We start from the raw sequence: 25,458 nt of genomic DNA on the forward strand, positions 1-25,458 counted from the left end.
CATGCCATCTTTGAAGTTAATAAACTTAAATTGCCAGTTACAGCCGAGGACATTGCTGCGCACTCAAAAAAGACAGAATAATTGCCCAAGTTATGGACTGGGTGGGAAGGGGTGGCCTGAAACACAATACACTTCTGACTTTGCTCCTTTCAAAACCCGTAAGCAGGAATTGTCGAAGCTACAAGGATGTCTGTTGTGGGGGACAAGGGTAGTCATCCCAGCCACTCTTCGTGTACCCATCCTAAAGGTACTTCACGAGGGCCACCCGGGCATCGTAAGGATGAAGGCTCTGGCCCGCAGCTACGTTTGGTGGCCCGGCATGGATGCCCAAATCTCCAACTGGGTAAGCTCATGCCAACCTTGCCAAGAAACCAGGGCTGCCCCACCAGCAGCCACGCCTACCAAGTGGGAAAGTGCTAGTGGTCCTTGGTCTCACCTGCACATTGACCTGGCTGGACCAGTACATGGCAGGACCTTCTTGGTTGTAGTAGACTCTTATTCCAAATGGATAGACTTGGCCCTACTACCTTCAACAACCACTCAAGCAATTTTTAAGGCTCTGACCCATTTCTTCGTCACCCATGGGCTCCCTGATACGCTGGTGTCTGACATGGCCCCCAGTTCACGTCGTGTGAGTTTAGTATGTACGTTGCCAACTTGGGCATCAGACACATCCTTACAGCCCCTTTTCACCCAGCTAGCAACGGGATGGCTGAGAGGGCAGTCAGGTCAGCAAAAGAGGCTCTTGCCAGGTTTGGCCAGGAAAACTGGCACTCCAAACTGTCCCTTTACCTCCTGAGCCAACATACGACGCCATGCACCACTACAAATAAATCCCCAGCAGAGCTCTTGATGGGGAGACGCCTTAGGACCACCCTGGACAGGTTGCACCCCCACTACTGCCCAGACACCCCTATAGGATCTGACAGTTTGGTCAGGGACTTTGCCCTGCATGACCTGGTGTACGCCAGAAATTATGCAGGGGACCCTCTGTGGGTACCTGGTCAAGTGGTGTCAGTCACAGGTCCTAGATCCTCCAGAGTCCTCCTGGAAGATGGACGCCTGTGGCGTAGACACGTGGACCAACTCAGAAGGCATGGAGAAGCACAGCTGATGCCAACCCAGCCCAATCTCCTAGCACCGAAGGCTCCCTGCCGGAACCGGTCTACCCAGACGGAAGCTCCCTGCAGGACCCGATCTACCCCATCGACCAAGAGAGTTCGCTGGAGGACCCGGTCTACCAATAAGGGACCCCGAATCAACAAGCAAGCGAACCTGTCTGCCGTCCGGACCGAGCGACTCACCAAGGTCAGCCTGAACAGGGGGGCTTACCTAATTCACAGAGTGCCCCACCCGACCGAGCCCACTCCTCAACAACCTCTGAGACGCTTCCTGGGGGCGAGGACTTGACTCCGGCCAGCAGCTTGCCCGGACTGCGTCGATCCTGCCGCCAGCGCAGACAGCCAGCCTACCTGAAGGACTATGCATGCTCCCGGCTGGGGGTAAGGAGTGTTATGTCTTTGGGACTGGTTGGAGTTCCCAACCAGGTCCGCTGTTTGAGCGGGAGCACCAGCCGCTCCCATTGGCTGACACCGTTTGACAGCCGGCTATAAAAGGCGGCTGTCGAGCAGTGTCAGCCCCGTTGCCGCCAGCTAACCTGCCAAGTTAGAAGGCAGATGCGGCAACCCTTTATTCTTGGAATAAAGCCTTTAACGTTCACTCTGGCTCAGCCTCGTTCCTCCGCCGCTCTACAACAAACTCCCTGAAAGCAACAGGTTGCTTATCAGAAACATGGATTTCTGAAGAAGAAAATTGTAAGGGTCATCCTCTCCCAGGAAGCCCAGACAGGAAACCTGAGCTAGGCCCACTTCGCTGTAATGCTGCACTGACAGGATTGGGGGAGTCAGAAAGCACAAATCTCCCACCGACCCTTTTTTTTAATGCAGCTGTAGGTGTCTTCCTCTTATCTGGTTCTTCCGCAGGCAGAATCTCTCCTCCACCCCACAAAAGTCATTCCCTCCTATCACGGCCCTTTCTAAATGGATTGTGGGGAAGGGGGGGATATAATTTATGTGCTCTATGCAAGTCATATATTATATATATACACATATTATTTCATTTCCTAAATACATTGTGGAAATACTGCTGATATAACTCGATCTCAGGAAAGAGTTATTTTGTGATGTGAACAGAAACCCAGTTAAGTGAGGGGTGGATGGTATGATAATTAAGTGGATAAAAACTGATTTAAAAATGGTACTCAAATAATATTTAGTTTTTTAAATCTTTGTCATGAAAGTGGGAAGATACAACATTTTGTCGTTAAGTCATCAATTTTTCTATGTTGTCATTAATATAATAGGGTTGATAAATTGCTATTATACAAGATTTATAACAATTCTCAGGCAAATAGATTTTTATGTTATTTAAACATTACCAACTTTCCGGAAAAATAGTTCTGATTTCTCCTAGAAACAACTGTATGACTAAAAAGCAGTAGAAAACTATCTGGGTTTTAGGATTTGATAAATTATAGTGTCTCATATAAGAACATTAATGATGCACTGGATGAAGGATTGTGCCAAGCTTGATAAGTATATAAGGGAGCCAGTTTTGTCTTCTGGTGAAGCCCCCGAAGTAGAAAGCAAGAGGCTGTGAGTTCAAGACCCGCCTTGGTCATGAAGCAGACTGGGGGATTTGGGGCCAGTCTCTCAGCCCAAATCAACTCACAGGGTTGTTGTTGTGGGGAAAATGAACACTCAACAACTCATTGGTACTCAGCCCCCGTGGCTTCTGCAGGGAAGGGCTTTTAATTATGGGAGATCAGTTAGTGCACTTAGTGAACTCAAACAAGGTCTCAAAGATCTGGAAATCCAACAAGATGGGGCTGCTCTTCCCAGGAATGTTTATTTGAGCAGCCTTTAGAGCAACAAGATATTTATATCGAATAACCCTGCCAAAGGTCCAAAGGGAATTAACCTCTGAGAGCTGCAACGGAGTTCCCAGAGCCATTTCAGGGGGCCGATAGAAAGAAAGAGCACCTGAGCTGAGACTGGGCCCCTGAGGACAAGGGGCCACTCAAACTGCCACTCACACAGAGGCAGTATTCAACCGGCTCTCACCGGCTCAGGTGAACCGGTGGTAACCCTTGGTTGGCCACACCCCCAAACCGGGTTGCCCACTTGTCCCAGTCGCTCTCCTAGCTTTCCCTACCACGTGGTGGCTGTGGCGCAGATCGGGCAGATGTCCCACAGCTGTTGCACATGCGCACTGTGTTTATCGCCGCTACTCATGCAGTGCACATGTGCAGCAGCCCTGGGAAATCGGCCTGCCTGCCCGCCCTCCCGGATCACATTTTCTTCCTTCTCCCAGCGGATGCACCTCTTCCAGCCCAGCCCGGCCAGCCAGCAGGGGAGTAGGCGGATGTCCCGGTGCTTCTCGCCCCCCTTGTCACGATATGCCTGCAGGAGCCCCTCAGGCCAGCTGAGCCGAGAGCCACCATTCCCAGGCTTCTACTCTCCCGTGCTTGGTCGACGCCTCTTCACCTTGCCTGAAGCAGCTGGCCCTGCCCCTCACCCTCCCCTCCCTCGCCTGGCCTGAGAAGGTAAGGGGGACAGTGGGGGATAGCGAAGAGGCTGGGTCCCTATCTTCCCCTCTCTCTCCCCGACTCTCTGTGTCTGTGTGTGTGTGAGAGAGACAGAGAAAGAGAAAAAGGGGGGGGGCAAGAGAAGAAAGAAAGAAAGAAAGAGGAAGAGAAAGAGAGATAGAAAAATGAAAAGAAAGAAAGAAAGAGAGAAAGAGAGGGAGAATGGAGAAAGTGAATGAGATATATGGATGGATAGATAAATACATGGAAGGAGGGAGAGAGGAAAAAAGGAGAGGAAGGAAGGACACAAACCCTGGCTTCAGAAGACTCTTTGAAGTAGCACAGCAATCTAGAGCTGGCCTGCAAGGGTTCCCGGAGGTCATCTAGTCCAACCCCCTTCTCCAGAAGGAGATCCTTAGAGAATCAAAGAACAGCAGAGAATAGAACACTTGTTAAGCAACCAGCCATTAAGCGAGGACCAATTGTATTTGGTTTGCCATTCACATGGCCACAAAGCCAAGCCCACTCAGTCACATGGCCACAAAGCCACACCCATCTGGTCATGTTACCACCAAGCCACGCCCACAAATTCAAGCCATGCCCACAGAACCAGTAGTAAAAAAATCTGAATCCCACCAGTGAGTTCACAGCCTGCTATGCGGCATCTCCTATCAGGACTCAGGGATTCACTTTGTGATGCCTCTCCTAATAAAATATCTGGCAAATTCGGAACTCTTTTACTTGCAACTGTAGTTATCAGATCAGTAGGAAGGAGTTTCTCTGAATGGGGCCAAATTCTGTTCTGCTGTAATGCAAAATTATGTATGTATTTATTTAGGACATTTATATTGCCACATATTCGCACATGACTCAGCATTAGGCAGACTCTAACTGCCCCTTGACATTTATTTTTATTTTTATTATTATTATTATCATTATTATTATCATTATTATTTTTAATGCTGGTCTCTGAATGTAATAAAAGTGGACTGGATGAAGGAGGAAGCTGTGTTGGAGACATTTGCCATCTTGAGTTATTTGTAAATAAATATATGTTTATGAAAACAATCTCAAAATTGTACTTGACTGCAACCTGAAACTGAGTCTTGAGAGAAGACAAGGAGGAAATTATGAGAGCAGCTTCTCCAACTTACAAAATCTCTCAGTTGGACAAGGGAGGGTTCAACACTCTTCCAATGATGGAAGTGGTGTTGGGAGTTAAAACCCTTCTCATTCCTAGGAAAATAAAATATTTTAGGATATACTAAAAAGGGAGAATATATTTCCCCTAAAAAGAAAAGTAGAAACTCAGAGAGGCTGAAACTCAGCCCCCCTCCCACCTTTGCTAATGGACCATTACTCTGGCCTAGGCCACTCTATTTTACATAACAAAGATCTACTCCAAGTAAAGCTATATAGGAATTGCCCAAAGCCATCACCATCATCCAGAGAGGCTCAACCAAGCCTGGGACAGGACAGCCCACAGAGTCGGCCCTGCATGGCCCCATGGGAGCCTGACAACCAATCAGAATACAAGCTCCAATTCAAATCCCAACAGAGGGCATAAAACAGTTGCACTCTCAGCATCTCAGCCCTTCTTTCCTCAACCAAGGCATGTGCTCCTGTCCACCATTAAACCATCTTCCAAGCAGTCACCATGTTTCCAGCGTCTTTCTTCCCCACTTGGAACTGAACCCAGAAGGAGATTTCTTCCAACAGAGGCTAGATAGAAACTTCAGATCTGCTCCCTGTTATTCCGGAGCGTCAGACAGGAGCAATTAGATGGTGCAAATCTCTTGACCATTTGTAGCACAAGAAGGACAGTTGAAGTCAATTTCCTGGGTGCTGAATTCTCTTCCCCAGCATCACTTTCTGGACTTGCCCTGACAGGAAGGAAGGACCACAACCACAACTGAACAATGATCCCAGGGGTGTATGTGCCCAGAAAACGTTCAGGATCCCAAGAGGAGAAGTTGCTTCTTGCTATAATTATGACCATCTGGGCCTTTGAGACCTGTGATGCTATATCTCCAGTTTTTGACTTTGATGCAGGCATTAGACTGAAGCCACGTGCAAAGGATCTTGTATCAGAAAAGGATACACAGGAATACACAGGAATACTTCACACTTGGGTGAAGCTCTCTGGGACCAAATTTTGGGACAGGTGCAGGCTCTGCTCTTGATTGCACCTTTCTCTCCTTTGCAGATGAAACTGAGTGATTCTCAGTTTAGATCAGGAAAGCCACTGGCACTTCTCAGAGTCTTTGCATTTTTCCAACTGTTCCTCTTGTTTGTGTTAGAAACAGGAAGTGGATTGATTAATGCCACGAATGATGGACCTCCCGCTTCTCCTTCTGATGCTGCTGGTGTCCTCATCAGTCTGCGGGAAGCTGAGAAGGAAATGCCCATTGAGTTTGGAGCACCAGGATGGGTACAATCCATGGAGCTTTTACAGGCCTGGAGACCATTTCATTGGTGTGGTCACATCTGAAACATGGGTGCCGCCTATAAGGTTGCCCTTCAACAGCCCTCCTTCTATACCTTCTCCTTCGTAAGCATGCAGGGTGATGGAGTTGCACTCCCTCCATGTGCAGTTCTAACACTCTCCTTTTCTAATTATTTCATTTATTTTTGTACCTCAGGACCTGTCTAATTTCCTGAATGATTTTTATTTCCATGGCTTCCCTCTTTTGCCTTATTTTGTGGAAGAGAGTAAAATCCAAAGATGGAGTTTTAAAAGAACCTGAATGAAATCCAGATGATTTTCCTTTCTCGGTTCATTCCTGAGTTCATCACTTGAATAATGACCTTTGTTTAAGTAACAATTGTAGTTGCCTCTCTCATTTGCATAATTGATCATTCGATTTGGATCAATGTTGGCCTTAAGGCTTAGTAGGTTTGTGAAGGATTATATATTTTAAAAAGATTTGTTGTTACTATTGAACATAATAACATGAATATTGTTTTTACAATAGGAAGAGTTCTGATCCAGCAAACACCCTAAGATCAATTTTTGTTGTTCAAATGGTTGTTGAAAGGCTGAAAATGCCTTTCTTCCAAGGGTTCTTTTTTCCTGCTGGGAGTGCTTTCAGAGTATAAGGACACAGACAGACAGCTATTTGGAAGCAAGTTTGCTTTAATTTTCAGGAAGGCAAGAGATAGCAAGAAGTCTGCGTTCCTGGGGCTAGCCCGCTTTGTGTAATAAACTCCTGATTTTTATATCTTTCCTCCTTTTGTGTGTGAGTGAAATCCTATGGAGGGGGGGGGTTCCGTCAGAGGGTAAACTCTGCGGGGTGGTTTGATTGGATTATTAGTTTCATTTCTTATATTTGTTTAGTGGCAATCTCCTGTCTGCTATGGGTCTTTTGTCTTATTTGTTTTGCTGATTTGGCATGGCCTTTTGTTTGTAAGGGATTTCTTTGTTTCCCTAGTTTTCTTAATTACTTGGCTTTTTGCCTAGGGGGCTTCTTTCAATACCTTTTATTAAATCTCTTTTCCTATGCAAGTTTGTTTTATGGCTGGCCTGGTGTTGCCTTTGGGCTTTTTTCTGCTTGGGTGTCACCACTGTCCTCATGAAGTTCCCTTTCCACAATCCTTCATTTTTTTTTTTAAAGAGTGGTCTCTGATTGAATGTCTGGGTATACTTGTTATTTGTGATCAATCTGGATCATTATCATAGCTGCCTGTCTCCCCTTTAATTTTCTCTTCTGAGAGGGAATACAGGCCTTTAGGCAGCTAAGGCAGGGTGGTATGCATCGACAGGGGCAACACATGAGTGCTCCAAAGACACAAATGGTGACTGTGATTGTTATGAGGATTTTGAGCCAATGGAAATCTGGCATCCATGAGAAGAGCCATGAAAAGTCCAGAAATGATTGCTCATGACCAATATTCTGAGATAGCTCTTTCAGGTGGTGGATGTCCCTCCCTACGAGTTCGGAGGTTTCGTCCAGATTGAGGCAACACATCCCTTGGAATTTTTCGCAGCCATAGTTATGCTTCAAGAGAAGGAAGCCTATTGCTGCCCAATTCTCCAAGGTGGCTTCTCTGACCTCCCTCAGTTCTCTGTTAAGGGCATCCAGGGCATGGGAGGTCAAATTCAAGCTTTTTGCCAGGGTACATGCTAGTCTATTCAATTTTTTTGAATTTTGCACTGCCAATCCAGGTACCCCTACCAAGGATATTGCCAATGAGATGTATTCTGTTTTTGTGGGAAGCGAGACTTTGGAATCACAGTCTGAGTCTAGGGTTTGGAAAGCTCTCCTGTGTCGTCTCTGTAGGGATGGCATAAGCATGGTTAACCTTCCCAAGGTGCAGGGGCCATTTGTGGCATTTGCAGGAAGGTATGAGTAGGCTTTTAAGCCACAAAGGAAAAACCATCCTGGTGGGAGCTTCAGGTAACTATATGAAAATGATATGGTCTCTGTATAGTTGCATTTTAGTTCTGTGTTGCTAAGACTGGTGTATTCTGTGACCCTAGGTGTGCTGCACCCAGTGACATTATGATTTCCCTCCTGCTAAGCAAAAGTTCTCTTGCTAAACATTCCCATATGTTTTCCTTTCTCTGGCATAAGCTTTGGTTCCAGGAGCGCAGTTTCTTGTGTTACAAATGTTACAATTATTACAGATAATAATACATAGAATACATTGCATTTCATGTTCCCCATTGCTAGATTTCTTTTCTTCCCTTCCTCCCCCCTCTTTTTTTTTTAATAGCAATATAAAAAAAATGTAAAAGGTCAAGTATCAAAAAATTATGAGTAAAGTCCTTTTTGTTAAAAAAAAAATACGATGAAAAAAGGTTTTAAAAAAGGGAAAAAATGGAGAAGGTGAGACAAAAATTAAAAAAAAATAGTTTATAACTCAGCACCTGAGAGTCCAGTTTTGTGTAATGCAACATTTGCACTTGGTTCCTCACAGTGGTGTGGTTCAACAGTGTTGAAGAATGCTGCAAGCGTCCATTGATCTGTGTCCCGATCTTTCTTGAGTTTGATGGGTGGGATTGATTGTGGTGGAGTTTGGCTATGGTCTATGACTGCTGGCTTTGCATAGCCAAAAGTCTCATTCTGCAAACCTTTATGGTGGTGTGTGTAGTCAGTAAAACTTGGTAGGATCCTTTTCACCTGGGTTGTAGAGGGGAGGTTCTGGTGAAGAACTTGATCCACACCCAATCTCCTGGCTCATATGGATGCAGGGCTTCTTCCAGGGGTAAGGTCTGTGTCAGTGCACTCTGGATCCAGAGGGTTTGTAGTCTCTTTTGCAGGGCTGTAAGATAAGAAGAGAAAACCCTATCCCCCCTATCTAAGCAAAGGGAATGAGGATCTAGGCTGAGAATGAGGATAAAGGATCTCAAAGGGGGGGTGACCAAAAAGGATCTCAAAAAAAAGGGGGGGTGACCAAAAAGGATCTCAAAAAAAGGGGGGGGGTGAATACCTATATCTTGTCTTGGTCTGGTTCTGAAATAAAAGGGGGCAATTGGGAGCACTTGTGGCCAGGAGAGGTGTGTCTCCTTTAAGTAGTCCCACTTCTGATGTATCCCAGCCCCATAAGGAGGGTGGCAGGCTTTTTAAATCTTCATGGAGTCCTGTGTTGCTGGTTATCAGCATGATTGTCTTGTGTGTGCCTTTTCCTGGGATTTCCAATTGCAGCCCCTGTTTTCCACATGTTATGGTAACTCCCATTTTACACAGGAGATCCCTTCCTAGTAGAGACAGTGGGGACTGGGGGCAAATAGTAAATGCATGTTCTACTGTGGAAGGTCCTAGTTCTACTGGTACGTTGTGGGTAAATTCTACAGGGATTATTTCCCCCTCCACTCCCATTATGTTATCTTGAGCCCCTTCAGCCACTGAAGCTTTATATGGTGGTTCAGTAATTAATAAAGAGGTGGCTCCGGTATCAACTAAGCAATTGTATTTCTTTCCTCCTATAAGGATAGTAACATTGGGTTCCCCTTCTGGGCCATTTTTTTTTTGGGATAGCCAGCCTGTTAAAGGCAGCCATGAATTCAGTGCTTTCATTATCATGCTCTAGTCAAGAAGGGGGTAAGTCTTGTTCTCTCCTTTGCTCCCATTGATGTCTACTGTTATTATTTTTTGGAGGAAAGGGAGCGCTGGGTGGTGCCTGGTGACTGAAACTTTGTTGCTCAGTGTAATGGGCTGGATTATTGGCTGGCCTCATGTTTCTAGGTGGTGGGTGATTCCGGTTGCAGGGGGGTTGTTGCCTGCATTGCCTGTTAAAATGCCCTTCCTGTCTGCACCTATAGCAATGCTGGCATCTGCCTTGTGACCACCCTGCTTTATCGCAATGCTAGCATTTCTTTGAATTATAGGGGGTTTTACCTGGCATTTGTCTGGCATCATGTTTCATTACAGCAAACATTTTAAAGTCTTCCTGTCTTTCTACTCATCTCTTTCTATCTTTCTCTTCCTCTTTCAGCTTGTCTCTTTGATCATAGACAAAGTTAGCAATCCTGTGCAACTCTGCTATGTCTAAGGTTGACCAGTTAGAGATGAAGCGGTGGAAATGTTCTCTTTAATATCTAAGGTGGACTGATCCACCAAGGCTGAAGCTAAAATCCTTTGGTCCTTCAGGCAGCTAAGGTCTAGGTGGGCATATGCAGTAGCTGCTTCTGACAAGTGGACCCAAAAGGCATCAGGGTTTTCCTTTTCCCTTTGTGTTGTTTCTTTTGAAATTCAGACTAGTTTAAAAGGTTTTTTTTTTCTTATTTCCTCTAGAGCTTCTAGTAAGTTATCTTTTGCTCTAGTGTATTTGTCCCATTGATTGGTATCATTATAATCCCAGTCAGGGCGATGTATTGGCCCTGCGATGTGGGGTGGGGCTGCCTGACCAGGGATAGTTGGTGGTTTGGCTATTTGGACTGGTTTTTTTTTCTTCCAAACAGTTTTAATAGTTCGTCTTTCATTAGAAAGACTTGTAACAGCTGAGTCATGTCACCCCAGGATGGATTATAGCTGTCTATGATAGATTTCAGGGTTTTAATAACTGTTTGAGGATCAGCCCTGAAAGCTGGGGTATCCTTTTTCCAGATGACTAGGTCAGAGGCAGAGAAGGGAGTGTGGGTAAAAACATATTCTAGTTGTCCCCTATTTCTGCCTGGCACTGGCTTGCTTAAAGGGGGAGCCATAATCTGTGCCTCAGTATTCCCTTCCCTGAAATGGGTTTCAGGCTTTTCTTTCTTTCTTTCTTTTTTTTATTTTTCTCAGTCAGGTCTTTGGTCCTAACAATTTCAGCCCAGCAGTACCAATAGGGTATTTGGCTGGGCTTAATGCATGTTCTAAGTGCTTTCAGGGTTTTATAATCTAAAGTACCACTATCAGGCCAGATTTGTCTACCCATGTCATCTTGCAATAAAGCCCACTTTTTGCTAGCTCACTTTTTACAAACTCTTTTCACTTCCTTTCTATTCAAGTAATTTATCCAAGGGGGTCTCTTCCATTGCCCTCGAGCTACAACTTCCCATATTCCCTACCTGATGTGGGGATTACTTTGGTTTAGCCGGGCTCCCGCCTGTCAGTTTTCAGACAAAAAAGGTCTGGAAAGGACTCCGGTTTCCCTACACACGGAGTACGGGCCCCTTTCTCGTAGGGAAACTCCGCCAGTCAGTTTTAAGACCCCCCTAAAAAATGGGATCTTGGAGGACCGTCTGCCCCCTAGCAGCACGGTACGGGCCCCTTCCTACACACCGCCAGTCAGTTTTCAGATCTCCCTTAAAGGTGGGGATCCGGAAGGACCTGCTCTGCTTTGTAAGGCAAACTATTTCCAATTTTGTTTGCCAGCAGCCGGTACGGGGCCCTTCTAAATACACAGGGCTTTACTTGCAGGATGCACTGGGACTATTTATTCTGCTTTCTATTTATTTCCCAACAACAGTTCCTTTCTCAGCCCACTCGGTTTTTCTTACGTCCTTCAGAAGGACTCACACTCTGTGATTACCCCTTGCGTTCCCAAATCCAGCCGGTCACGGCTTGTTGGAGCTAGCAGCTGGCTGGGGTGCGGCTGGCAATCACAGAGGAGGTGATGTCCCACTGTTTCAGCAGAGAAAACCCACAATCACACACCTGGTACATTCACGCTTCCACTCCCCTCCCTAGTAAGATTATAAATTTGAAGTGGTACTCACCTGCTTTCAAGTAGCTGTTGAGCAGAAAAAAAAGCTCAATGACTCCCTTTACTACCCTTTTGCCTTCCGGGCTGGGTCCGTGGATGTTTTCCCTGGACAAAGAAGGTCCATGCCGGCTGGGTTTGGATCTGCGGGCCCGGTCCGGTGGCAGGGTTGGCTGGAAAACCTTCGTGGTCGCCAATTGTTGAAAGGCTTGCAAATGCCTTTCTTCCAAGGGTTCTTTTTTCCTGCTGGGAGTGCTTTCAGAGTAAGGACACAGACAGACAGCTATTTGGAAGCAAGTTTGCTTTAATTTTCAGGAAGGCAAGAGATAGCAAGAAGTCTGCGTTCCCGGGGCTAGCCAGCTTTGTGTAATAAACTCCTGATTTTTATACCTTTCCTCCTCTTGTGTGTGAGTGAAATCATATGGGGGGGGGTTCCGTCAGAGGGTAAACTCTGTGGGGTGGTTTGATTGGATTATTAGTTTCATTTCTTATATTTGTTTAGTGGCAATCTCCTGTCTGCTATGGGTCTTTTGTCTTATTTGTTTTGCTGATTTGGCATGGCCTTTTGTTTGTAAGGGATCTCTTTTTGTTTCCCTAGTTTTCTTAACTACTTGGCTTTTTGCCTAGGGGGCTTCTTTCAATACCTTTTATTAAGTCTCTTTTCCTATGCAAGTTTGTTTTATGGCTGGCCTGGTGTTGCCTTTGGGCTTTTTTCTGCTTGGGTGTCACCACTGTCCTCATGAAGTTCCCTTTCCACATGGTCAACAAGAATTCCCCGCTCCTGCACAATCTCACACTTGGTTACTACATCCATGACAACTATGGAAGCACCTTCCGCACTTCAGATGCCTTGCTGGACATTCTTTCCACTGGAGAAGCCAATGTCCCCAACTACGGCTGTGGGAGGAAGGAGAACCTCCTGGCTCTGATTGATGAAGCTTCCAGGGACATCTCCATCCAGATGTCAACATTAGGAGGCACCTACAAAGTCCCACAGGTTTGTGTGTGTTTTTCTCTATCTAGTAAGGTGACTGGGGTGGTGGGGATGAACAACAGATCCAATATCTTCATAGAATTCAAGAGCAGCTTTTCAGAACATTAGGGAACATATAAACTATGTTTTAGTCTATTATGTTCATCTTCAAATTGACCATTAAAGGCCTGAAGAGCCATAAGGTCCCTGTAGAGGATATTCTACTGAATATTCACCTATTGAAAAACTATCCAGGTTTTGAGGTCCTCCATTAGCATGTTCATTTTCACATATCAATAATATCGGCCTTATCCAATTGGAATCAAGTTGGCAAGAGTCCTGTCTATGTATAAAAAATTATTGAGATCACAGGATCTGAAGAGTATCTTTGGGGTGGATAAAAGGAGTTCAGCTCCTGCCCTCAGAGATACAGTAAGTTATGAATTTATAACATTTCTACTTTGTATAAATTCAGGGTATATAATTATTGGTTTAAAATTAAAGCGAGTCCCAAAACAGGCAAAATTTCAATTAAAGACTTATTGGATTGTACAACTGACAATTTGTGTTAGGAGTTGCGGTCTCTTAGTCTCTTGTACATCTGGAGAAGAAGCTGAAAAATTGTTCCACAAAGAAATTGGGGTATAGAAGCTAAAAAAAAGAGGTTTCAGTACTCAAAAATAGCATATAAAACTGCCCTATATCTTAGATCCAAACATTGTATTTGACATCTGCTAATTTGAATCTAATAGTTGGAATTGTGGGGGTGACACAAATTTACATTGCATTTTAATTGTTTTTTATTTAATATGATTTTGCATTCCATTTTTATAGATAATCTTGTTAAATATTTAAGTGTCTTAAATATTTAATAACTAATATGTTGGAGTTGATCTGGACCACATTATAACATAGCATTCTTCATTACTTTTTCAGATCACTCCGGGAATTCCTTCAGAGGCTCTGAGTGATAAAAGGAGATTCCCCTTTTCCCACCAGATGCTCCCCAAAGAAGGGTTCCAATACTCAGCAATCATCCAGCTGCTCCTCTATTTCAGATGGACCCTGATTGGCCTCTTTGCTTCAGACACAGAAAAGGGAGATAATTTCATGAGGACTTTCCCTCCGATGCTTGTCAGGAATGGAATTTGTGCGGTTATATCACAATGATTCACAACAACTGCACAAACAGCCCCACTCAGGGAGGCCCTCTCTAACTGGAGACAAGTCAACGTCTTTGTTCACTTTATGGAATTTATTCGAATCTGGGAGAGAATTATTCCTTTCCATGAAGCACTTATGCAGTTTCCAGGACCCATTGAAAGGAAAGTCTGGATCCTCACAAGTTTTGCAGGGTATATGATAAAGAAGGACATACGTCTCAAATACATCCATAGTATTTGGAACTTTGGTTATCTGAATAAAAAACGGCCAAGAGATGCTCCCTTTGAACCCCATTTCTTTGTGGAAGATCAGTTTCAAGATCATTATTTCCGCTGTTCCCTTTCCAAGCACGTCTTTTCTGTCAAAGGCCGCAGAAGATGCACCCAGAAAGCCCCACTGGAGACCCAGAAAAAAAAGAACAGGAAACGGATCATAAATGACCGTCATTACTACAGTATCATTCAGACTTTGGCCCAGGCCATGAATGCCGCTTATTCCTCCAGATCGAGGAGGGGGAGGAAGGAGGGAGAAAAGAGGTTGGGGGCTCCAAGGCTGCAGCCATGGCAGGTATGGGGGGTCTCGATAGGGATCAATTCATCTGAGATCCTTCTGGAGAAGAAACCCAAAGGAGAAGGAGGGGAACATCTCAACCTTCTTGTGCTGCAAAAGGCACCATCTAATTGCTCCTGTCTGATGCTCCAGAATAACAGGGAGCAGATCTGAAGTTTCTGCCTAGACTTTGTTGGAAGAAATCTCCTTCTGGGTTCAGTTCCAAGTGGGGAAGAAAGACGCTGGAAACATGGTGACTGCTTGGAAGATGGTTTAATGGTGGACAGGAGCACATGCCTTGGTTGAGGAAAGAAGGGCTGAGATGCTGAGAGTGCAACTGTTTTATGCCCTCAGTTGGGATTTGAATTTGAGCTTGTACTCTGATTGGTTGTCAGACTCCCATGGGTCCATGCAGGGCCAACTCTGTAGGCTGTCCTGAGTACCAGGCTTGGCTGAGCCTGGCTGGATGGTGATGTAATGAAAGGGTTTGGGAAATTCCTTTTGAGCTTTACCTGGAGTAGACCTTTGTTATGTAAAATAGAGTGGCCTAGGCCAGAGTAATGGTCCATTAGCAAGTGTGGTGGGGGGGCTGAGTTTCAGGCTCTCTGAGTTTCTACTTTTCTTTTTAGGGAAATGTATTGTGTCTTTTTAGTATATCCTAAAATATTTAATTTTCCTAGGAATGAGAAGGGTTTTAACTCCCAGCACCTCTTTCAGTCATTGGAAGAGTGTTGAATCCTCCCTTGTCCAATTGAGAGATGTTGTAAGTTGGAGAAGCTGCTCTCATAATCTCCTCCTTGTCTTCTCTCAAGACTCAGTTTCAGGTTGCAGTCAAGTACGATTCTGAGATTGTTTTCATAAACATGTATTTATTTACAAATAACTCAAGATGGCAAATGTCTCCAACACAGCTTCCTCCTTCATCCAGTCCACTTTTAGTACAGTCAGAGACCAGCATTACAATTAATAATAATAATAATGGAGAAATAAAAATAAACGACAGTCAATGGGCAGTTAGAGTCTGCCTAGTGCTGAGTCATGTGCGAATATGTGGCAATATAAATGTCCTAAATAAATAAATACATAATTTTGCGTTATGGCAGAACAGAATTTGGCCCCATTCAGAGAAACTCCTTCCTACTGATCTGATAACTGCAGTTGCACATAAAAGAGTTCCATATTTCCTGGATATTTTATTAGGAGAGGCATCACAAAGTGAATTCCTGAGTACTGATAGGAGATGCCCCATAGCAGGCTGTGAACTCACTAGTGGGATTCAAATTTTTTTACTACTGGTTCTGTGGGCATGGCTTGAATTTGTGGGCGTGGCTTGGTGGTCACGTGAGCAGATATGCGTGGCTTGGTGTCCATGTGACTGAGTGGGCTTGGCTTGGTGGCCAGGTGACTGGCAAACCAAATACAATTGGTCCTCACTTAATGGCCAGTTGCTTAGCAAGTGTTCTAATTTATGACTGATCTCCCCAGAGTTACTTGTCCTGTTTTTGGAGTTTTGACAACCACACATGCACACACACACACACACACACACACACACACACACACAGTGTTCTAACCCTGCTATTCTTTGATTCTGTAAGGATCTCCTGCTGGAGCAGGGGGTTGGACTAGATGACCTCTGAGATTCCTTGCATGCCAGCCCTAGATTGCTGTGCTGCTTCAAAGAGCCTTCTGAAGCCAGGATTTGTGTCCTAACTTCCTCTCCTTTTTTTTCTCTCTCCCTCCCTCCTTCCATGTATTTATCTATCCATCCATATATCTCATTCACTTTCTCCATTCTCCCTCTCTTTCTCTCTTTCTTTCTTTTCATTTTTCTATCTCTCTTTCTCTCCCTCTTTCTTTCTTGCTCTTTCTTTCTCTCTTTCTTTCTCTACCTTCCTCTTTCTTTCTTCTCTTGACCCCCCCTCCTCTTTCTCTGTCTCACACATACACACACAGACACAGAGAGTGGGGGAGAGAGAGGGGAAGATAGGGACCATGCCTCTTCGCTATCCCCCACCGTCCCCCTTCCCTTTTCAGGCCAGGCGAGGGAGGGGAGGGTGAGGGGCAGGGCCAGCTGCTTCAGGCAAGGTGACGAGGCATCGACCAAGCACGGGAGAGTAGAAGCCTTGGAATGGCGGCTCCCGGCTCAGCCAGCCCAAGAGGCTCCTGCAGGCATATCATGACAAGGGGGGGCAAGAAGACCTGGGACATCCACCCACCCACCTGCTGGCTGGACAGGCTGGGCTGGACTGGAGGAGGTGCATCCACCAGGAGAAGGAAGGCAGATGGATGTTCCAAGGCTGCTGCACATGCGCACTGCATGAGTAGTGGCTGCACAGACAGTACACATGTGCCACAGCCCTGGGACATCTGCCCAATCTGCGCCATAGCCACCATGTCGTAGGGAAAGCTAGGAGAACAACTGGGACAAGTGGGGGACCCGGTTTGGGGGTGTGGCCTATCAGGGGTGACCACCCGTTCACCTGAGCCGGTGAGAACCGGTTGAATACCACCTCTGCGTGAGCTGCAGTTCGAGTGGCCCCTTGTCCTCAGGGGCCCAGTCTCAGCTCAGGCGCTCTTTCTTTGTATCGGCCCCCTGAAATGGCTCTGGGAACTCCGTTGTAGTTCTTGGAGGTTAATTCCCTTTGGACTTTTGGCAAGGTTATTCAATATAAATATCCCGTTGCTCTAAAGGCTGGTCAAATAAACATTCTTGGGAAGAGCAGCCCCATCTTGCTGTATTTCCAGATCTTTGAGACCTTGTTTGAGTTCACTAAGTGCACTAATTCATCCCCCATCCTTAAAAGCCCTTCCCTGCAGAAGCCACGGGGGCTGAGTACCAATGAGTAGTTGTGTGTTCATTTTCCCCACAACAACAACCCTGTGAGTTGAGTTGGGCCCCAAATCCCCCAGCCTGCTTCATGACCAAGGCGGGACTTGAACTCACAGCCTCTTGCTTTCTACTTTGGGGGCTTCACCAGTAGACCAAACTGGCTCCCTTGCATACTTATCAAGCTTGGCACAATCCTTCATCCAGTGCATCATTAATGTTCTTATACGAGACACTATAATTTATCAAATTTTAAAATCCAGGTCATTTTCTACTGCTTTTTAGTTATACAATTGTTTCTTGGAGAAATCAGAAATATTTTTCTGGAAAGTTGGTAATGTTTAAATAACATAAAAGTATATTTGCCTGAGAATTGTTATAAATCTTGTATAATAGCGATTTATCAATCCTACTATATTAATGACAACATAGAAAAATTGATGACTTAACGACAAAATGTTGTATCTTCCCACTTTCGTGACAAAGATTAAAAAAACTAAAGATTATTTGTGTTAAGTTCAAGCAAAATGAGAGGCTGAACCAGGGCATGGGTGCAACAATACTTTATTAGAGTAATAAAGGACTGAACGTGCTAGCCAAGCCTGGAACTGGCTCGCAGCGATCAGCGACTGGTTGGACCCCGCAGCCTGCTTTTATAGCTGGCTACTGGGGAGAACCAGCCAATGAGAAGGGGCAACCGCCCCCGCAGCGAACGGACCTGGGTGGGAACTTCTTTCAGTTCCAGGGACATAACACCCCTTCCCCCAGATGCGAACACGCATAGTCCTTAAGGTACGCGGGAGGCTTATGTTGGCGCCCAGAGCAGGCGCAACTCTGGTGGTGTCTGGTAGTTCAGAGTCTGCAGTGGAAGGTCGGACCGGTGGGGTGTCATGAACGCGTTCCTCGGTCAGTGCTGGTTTGGGACTCGTAGGGCTGGTCACTGGGGATGTGCTCCCGTTGACTGGTCCGGACTGGTCAACCGTCTGGTGGTCACGGTTCGAGTTCGGGCTTTCCGGCTCGGCCGCAGGTGTAAACAGGTCACCGGAATTGGTGCTGCTGTGGGGTAGATGCTGTAGCCTCGCCCGGTCTGTAGCCATGAGTCACTGCTGGCGAGAGTGCCTTGGCGCCTCCGCAGCTGATCCAGGTGCCTTCTCCAGATTCGGCCATCCTCCCAGTCTGACTCGATACGACCTGGGTCCGGTGATGGCCACGATCTCGCCCGGGATCCACAAAGGTCTCCAGCGAAGTTCCTCGCGAACACGGTTTCCTGTAAGACAAAATGCCTAACCTCCGATGTGGAAGCGAGGGAGAGTCAGGGCAGTAATGTGGGTGAAGGCTGTCCAATACAGTCCGCGGCGTCTACCCCATCAGGAGTTCAGCCGGGGACTTATTAGTGACTGTGCGGGGTTGAGTGCTGGCTCAGCAAGAAACGGAGAGTCTGTGGTGCCAGTCTTCCTTGCTGAACCTAGCTAGAGCTTCTTTAGTGGTCCTAATGGCTCTTTCTGCCAATCCGTTGCTGGCCGGATGAAAGGGAGCCGTGAAGATGTGGCGGATGCCCAGATTGGCAGCGGCGACTAGAACTCGGCTGATGCGAACTGGGGGCCATTGTCCGGAAACTATAGAGTCTGGTAGCCCGTGTGTGTTACGAACAGGCGAGTCAATACCTTGGTAACCGCTTGCGTGGTGGTTGTGGATAGTTGCGCCACGTCAATCCATTTAGAATAAGAGTCCACGACCACCAGGAACATTTTGCCGTGGATCGGGCCCGCTAGGTCGATGTGAATCCTGGACCAAGGTGCGCTGGCGCTTTCCCACTTAGTGGGGTGGCAATTGGAGGATGGACGGGATTCCTGGCAGGGATGGCAGGAGCTTACCCATCTGATGATGTCCTCGTCGAGGCCAGGCCACCATACGTGGCTGCGTGCTAATGCCTTCATCCTGACGATGCCAGGGTGGCCCTCATGCAACGCCTCCAAACTCGGGTGCGCAGTGAGGTCGGGATGACCACTCGTGTGCCCACAGCAAACAGCCCTGCAAACTGGATAACTCCTGTAGGCGGGTCTTAAAAGCGTGAATTTGGTTTCGACATCACTGCCCGGCCACCCCCTCCTCACCCAGTCCAGTACCTGGGCGATCGTTTTGTCTGCCTTGGATTTGGCGGCAATGTCAAGGGCAGTGATGGGGAGGTCAGTTGGGTGACCTCAAAGATAGCATGGACAGGAGCCAGATCCTCAGCTGGAGCAGGCAGGGGGCAGCGGCTGAGGGTGTCTGCGTGGGACAATGTTTTACCTGGACGGTGTATGAGTCTATACGAGTATGCTGCTAGGAAAAGTGTCCACCTCGTCATTCTAGGAGACAGGACTTGAGGGGTCTGTTTGTCACCTGCTAGTAGACCCAGGAGAGGCTTATGATCCGTGACCAGCTCGAAGAAGTGGCCAAAAGAAATTCATGAAATTTCTTCACTGCTGCGACAGCTGCTAAAGCTTCCTTATCGATTTGGCTATAATTGCGCTCTGTTGCAGAGAGCGTCCTGGAAAAAAAAGCGATGGGTGCCTCGGAGCCATTGGGGAGCCTGTGGCTTAACACTGCCCCAATTCCAAAAGGGGATGCGTCCGCTGCTAGCACTAATGGGAGGTTGGGGTCAAACTGAATAAGGACCGCCTCCGACGTGAGTAGTGATTTGACTGCGTAAAAGCGGAGTCTTCCTTGTGTCCCCAATGCCAAGGCGATTTTTTATCCAAAAGTCTGTGCAGGGGTTCTGCCACAGATGTTTTATGGGGCAGGAAAGATGCGTAAAATTCAATAGCCCCAAGAAGGCCTGCAGTTCCGCTTTGGAGGTTGGAGTGGGTGCCTCGTGAATTGCCTTAACCTTGGACTCCAGGGGTGAATGCCTGAGGCGTCAATTTTACTGTAACCCAGAAAGTCCACCTGTCTAGTGGCAATGGCACATTTTTCTTTTTTTTAATTTGAGGCCATGCTGTCTGAACCTCTCTAACACTGCTCGAACTCTCTGGAAGAGTTGGGGTCTGTCCTGGCCGAGACTAAGAAAAATAGGGTACACACCAGGAGGCCCTGCAAAATCCGCTCCATGAGGGATTCCGGGGCAAACACGCCAAATTGGAGCGCTTGCACCAGAAAGCACCCCTGTGTGTGACAATGGTCTGGAGTTCCGCTGTTTGGTTGTCAACAGGGAACTGTTGATACGCTTGAGACATGTCCAATTTGGCAAAAATGCTGCCAGGTTCAAAAGTGTGTAATAAATGCTGAATGAGCGGGCACTGGGTAAGCACTAACTTGTAAAAACTTATTAATTGTGGTTTTATAGTCCGAGCAAATTCTCAGGCTACCGTCTTTTTGAGGGGTGTGACAATGGGTGTCTCCCATTTGGCGAAATCTGTTGGCTCAATGACCCCCTGTTTTAATAATTTATCCAGTTCGCGTCTAATTTAGGCCAAATTGCGAATGGAACTCTATGAGGTTTCAACCGGATTGGGACTGCGTGGGGGTCGACTGAGAATGAGATAGGGGTACCGTTATAACACCCCAGCTCATTGCTGAATACGTCTGAGTAATCAGCGAATAGGAGTCAGTGTCAGAGGTTGAGACCGCATGGACTCCTGTTAACCCCAGGCCGAGGTGGGGGAACCAATCAAGTCCCAAAAGTGTAGGGAGGTTGCCGCTAACTACCACTAGAGGTAGGTGGCCTTTAAAAGTTTTAAAATTAACAAGAAACTTGCCTCTGCCGATTACAGGAATGATCTTCCCCTGGTAGTCTTTCAGGCTAAGCTGGCACTTCTGGAGCCGGTTTCTAGATAGACTGGGCTGTAGCTTCTTGAGGTGCTCCAAGAGATAATTGAGAGCGCTGACCCGTGTCAACCTCCATGTGGCAAGGTTTACCTTCTAATAAAACGGAGAGAGAGATTTTACTGATGGCATGGCAAGCGTGCTTAGCGTGGTGGCGGGTGCGACAGTTCAATACTTGCCTTTGGGGTCCAGAATGTGAAAAGGAAGGGACCCGTTGTGCCAAGTTGTGAGTGGCTTGACAGACTCTGGCGATGTGCCCCTTTTTGTGACAATTGTTGCAGGTGGCTCCTTGAATTTGCAGGTGGTCCTCAGGTGAGATCCACCACAGGATAGGCACAGAGTGATGTGCTTGGATGGACTGACGCTTTCTTGCTTGGCTCCTACCTGCGGGTGCCTGGTGTGGGCTAGGCGGTGGATGTCGGCTGCATCACTGGGGTCTTCCTCGATGACTACCTCTTCCGAGTGGACGGAAACTGCAATTTGTTTGGAGACAGGACCTTGGATCTCGTTGGCTGAGTGTGCTGCCAGCTCCGCTGCCAGGGCTTCCTCGACGGCTTGAGCGAGGTTGAGGTCCTTCTTGGCGGTAGGCGCCTTTGGAGGTGAAGATCCTTGACTCCGCAGACTAGCTGATCGAGGAGCATGTCATCCAAGTAGGTCCCAAACCCACAATGGAGTGCTGCTGTCCTGAGGGCAGCCACGTACTGGTTGATGGTCTCTTTTTCTGATTGCTTCCTCATTCGGAAGGTGAACCGCCTGGCAATCTGTGAGGGTCTAGGAGAATAGTGGTTAGTAAGGATTTCTAACAGTTCTGTCCAGGAACGTTTTTTAACTCACGTGGAGCCACGAGTGCTGTGGCAGTATCAAAGCGATGGCTCCACAGTAGATCAGGAAATATGATTTTTTCGGTGCTCCCCTGCATCAGCCAGCCCTATGGCGTCGATGTAGTGGTTAAAGCGATTCTTGTATGACTCCCACTTCTCCTCATCGGCTTGAACGCTGGGAAAACTGGGTTGGAGTTCATGATGAGAATCTCGTTGGATAATCTGTTGAGAAAATCTCTCTGGGGCAGCAGCAGGAAGGGTTTTGTGCCTCTGGAAGGCAAGTGACTTCAGCTCTGGGAGAGGTTTTCACAACTCTTTCCCTCTCTCTGGATTAACATGAGGTAGGCTGCAATGGCCGTTGGCAGCGTTTTGAAATTCGCGCCTGCGTGGCGTCAGTGACTTCGCAATACAGCACCGCACTGTATTCTAGGGCGGAAATTCAAATGACAGCCGTTTGAATTTCGCGCCTAAAGAACGCAGCGGCTGCGGCTGCCAGCGCTACACTTTCCCTGTAGCTGGCTAACTAGCGGCTACAGACGCTTCTCACTCTCACTGTTTGCTGGCCGCTCTCTCTGGCTGCGGATCAGCGTTCGCTCTCGTTGCCTGCTGACCGCTTTCTCTGGCTGTGGATCAGCAGCTAGTGATTCAGCGGTTGCATTTTGCATCTGGTCGCCATCCCACCTTCGTCGCCAGTGTTAAGTTCAGAAAATGAGGCTGAACCAGGGCATGGGTACAACAATACTTTATTAGAGTAATAAAGGACTGAACGTGCTAGCCAAGCCTGGAACTGGCTCGCAGTGATCAGCGACTGATTGGACCCCGCAGCCTGCTTTTATAGCTGGCTGCTGGGGAGAACCAGCCAATGAGAGGGCAACCGCCCCGCAGGCGAACGGACCTGGGTGGGAACTTCTTTCAGTTCCAGGGACATAACAATTTGAGTACCATTTTAAAATCAGTTTTTATCCACTTAATTATTATACCATCCACCCCTCACTTAACTGGGTTTCTGAAAACATCACAAAATTGTTTGTTACTCTTTCCTGAAATCAAGTTATATCACCATAATATATTTAGGACATGAAATAATATGTGTGGGTGACTTTCATACAGCATATAAGTTATATCCCCCCTTTTCCCACAACCCATTTAGAAAGGGCCATGATAGGAGGGAATGACTTTTGGGGGGTGGAAGAGAGATTTTGCCTGGGGAAGAAGCAGAGAAGAGGAGGACACCTACAGCTGCATTAAAAAAAGGGTCGGTGGGAGATTTGTACTTTCTGACTCCCCAAATCCTGTCAGTGCAGCATTACAGCGAAGTGGGCCTAGCTCAGGTTTCCTGTCTGGGCTTCCTGGGAGAGGATGACCCTGACAATTTTCTTCTTCAGAAATCCGTGTTTCTGATAAGCAACCTGTTGCTTTCAGGGAGTTCATAAATCTCCTTTTTTCTGTTGTTCAACATATTTTGTCAAAATCTATATTGTCAAAATATGATCAACAATTTTTTGTGAACTTTTTTCCTTCACTTGTAAGATAGTGGTAATACCTATTTTCCTAATGAAGCATGTCTGTAAATTAGACAACTACGGAAGAAAGATTCAAATGTGAAAAAGTGTCTGGGGTAAGAAACAAAGTTTTCTGCTTTTAAAATTGCTGCATGTTCCCATTCTAGTTCCATCCTTTCCTGGAGAAGAATGAGTTTGTCAATATTTCAGACTTTGAACTCTACATGGACCCAAATGGAGAGGCAGCAGCAGATCTGGGCATTTCAGGCTCCTTGGTTCTTCCCAGGGATGATCCCAGGAGAGAGACTGTGGCGTATTTGCAAAGACAGAGACTTTTTATCGACGAAGATTTTCTTTCACGGCTAAAGTTGCTTAACAAGGTAGGAGAAAGTTTGCTGTTTTTTCTCCATTTTCCAAAGCCTGAGGTCCCATTTCAAGAGGGCTGATGCTATTTCCCAAAGGTGGTTGACCTTCACCGAGAATTGAATCTGGGCAGGAGAAACCGGACTTTTCCCTTAGGCTGCTTGGGAGGCTTTCATATTGTTCCATGTTGTGGACCACGTACAATTAATGGTCTCCATCAAATGGGTGAGAAACCCACAAGGGCTGGGGAATGTGTCCCTAGTAGCTTCTGATTGTTTGCTCCTTGTGCCCAGGAGAGCAACGAAGGCGGCAATTCTGCTGACCGGGCCTGAATCCAGGCTTGGACCGTATCGGATGGGATTGAATCGTGATTGAACGGAGGTCCTTTTGGCCCCATTGTGGGGAAGAAGCTTCCTCTCATCCTGCTTGGGGAAAAGTGTCCCCTGAAGGGGCAGCTCCATAAATATGGGAGGCTCTTAAGGAGGCCAGACCTGGCCAGAGCTCTCCATGCCTCCCTTTCACCCTCCCTGGGATGGAGCAATGGGCCTTCTGCTCCTAGGAAGCAGCTCCAAGGCTTTCAGTTTGCCTGTAATTATCAAGATTATTCTGATATCACACCTTAAAATTATGGGTGTAAGAAGAGGGGAGAAATGCGTGTTAATGGGGTCATAAGAAGGAACCGGCTGGTTATCACTTAATGCTGAAATCTTTTCTCAGTTCCATCCAGGGGTGGGATTCAAATTTTGTAACAACCGGTTCTGTGGGCGTGGCTTAATTTATGGGTGTGGCTTGGTGGCCATGTGACTGGGTGGGCATGGCCAGGTGGCCATGTGATTTGCAAACCAAATACAATTGGTCCTTGCTTAATGACCAGTTGCTTAGCAAGTGTTCTAATTTACGACTGATCTCCCCAGAGCTGCTTGACCTGTTTTGGAGTTTTGACAACCATAAACACAAACACACAAACACACACACACTATTCTAACCCTGCTATTCTTTGACTCTGTATCGATCTCCTGCTGGAGAAGGGGGTTGGATTAGCTGACCTCCGAGATCCCTTGCATGCCAGCCCTAGATTGTTGTGCTGCTTTAAAGAGTCTTCTGAAGCCAGGGTTTGTTTCCTTCCTTCCTCTCCTTTTTTCTCTCTCCCTCCTTCCATGTATTTATCTATCCATTCATATATCTCATTCACTTTCTCCTCCCTCCGTCTCTTCCTTTCTTTTTCTTTTTGTCCCTTCCTTCCATCTATCCCTTTCTTTGTCTATCCCTTTTCTTCCTTTTGCTTCCTTTCTCTCTTTTCTTTCTCTTTCCCTCTTCTTTCTTCTCCCTCTTCCTCTTCTCTCATTCCCTCTATTTCACTCTTTCCCTCTCTTTTTCTCTCTTTCCCCCACTCTGTATCTCTCTCTCTCTTTCTCTAACTCCCCCTTTCCACTCTGTGTGTGTGTGTGTGTGTGTGTGTGTGTGTGTGTGTGTGTGTATAAAAGAGAGGCATGGATAAATCTGACCAGGTCTGGTCTCTTTAAGAACCTCCCCAACTATGAACCGGCCCTTTCAGGGGACACTTTTCCCCAAGCAGGACATGAAGCTTCTCTCCCAATGGGACCAAAAGGACCTCCACCCAATCATGATTCAAATTCATCTGAATTCAGGCCTGGTCAACAGAATTCCCTTTTTTTTTCTTTGCTAGTTTGGGCACAAGGAGCAAACAAACCTGGAGCTCTTAGTGACATATTCCCCAG

At 46.7% G+C, this 25,458-nt stretch overlaps 2 protein-coding genes and 2 long non-coding RNA genes across 8 annotated transcripts in view; 2 read left to right on the top strand and 2 right to left on the bottom strand.

Moving 5' to 3' along the window:
* Nucleotides 1-25,458, bottom strand: part of LOC148123655 (vomeronasal type-2 receptor 26-like) — a 247,112-nt gene that overhangs the window by 11,043 nt on the left and 210,611 nt on the right. The gene's annotated exons all lie outside the window — the stretch shown is intronic.
* Nucleotides 1-25,458, top strand: part of LOC148123656 (vomeronasal type-2 receptor 26-like) — a 148,485-nt gene that overhangs the window by 6,598 nt on the left and 116,429 nt on the right. For 2 of the 5 annotated variants that reach the window (XR_015740599.1, XM_087919094.1), the window contains exon 1: nucleotides 5,754-6,061. The exons of 2 other annotated variants lie outside the window; for them this stretch is intronic. Coding sequence is in view for 1 of the 3 variants with exons in the window: in XM_087919094.1 (XP_087775220.1) it covers nucleotides 5,793-6,061 (269 nt within the window). In the remaining 2 variants the exon portion in view is untranslated. Of the gene's footprint in view, nucleotides 1-5,753; nucleotides 6,062-25,458 lie in introns of those variants that run through there. One more of the 5 variants, XM_087919097.1, reaches the window with a different exon arrangement.
* Nucleotides 2,266-25,458, bottom strand: part of LOC148123657 (uncharacterized) — a 133,298-nt gene continuing 110,105 nt past the window's right edge. Inside the window, exon 2 of the long non-coding RNA XR_015740604.1 lies at nucleotides 2,266-2,708. This is a non-coding gene — a long non-coding RNA (uncharacterized LOC148123657). The remainder of the gene's footprint in view (nucleotides 2,709-25,458) is intronic.
* On the top strand, nucleotides 2,724-3,016 carry LOC148123658 (uncharacterized). Its single transcript, XR_015740603.1, has 2 exons — nucleotides 2,724-2,904; nucleotides 2,935-3,016. It is a non-coding gene; the product is annotated as an uncharacterized LOC148123658 (long non-coding RNA).

Source organism: Pseudonaja textilis, unplaced genomic scaffold (assembly GCF_049901715.1).
Source record: "Pseudonaja textilis isolate UNSWEBS1 unplaced genomic scaffold, rPseTex1.2 PTEXSCF26, whole genome shotgun sequence".
NCBI lineage: Eukaryota > Metazoa > Chordata > Lepidosauria > Squamata > Elapidae > Pseudonaja > Pseudonaja textilis.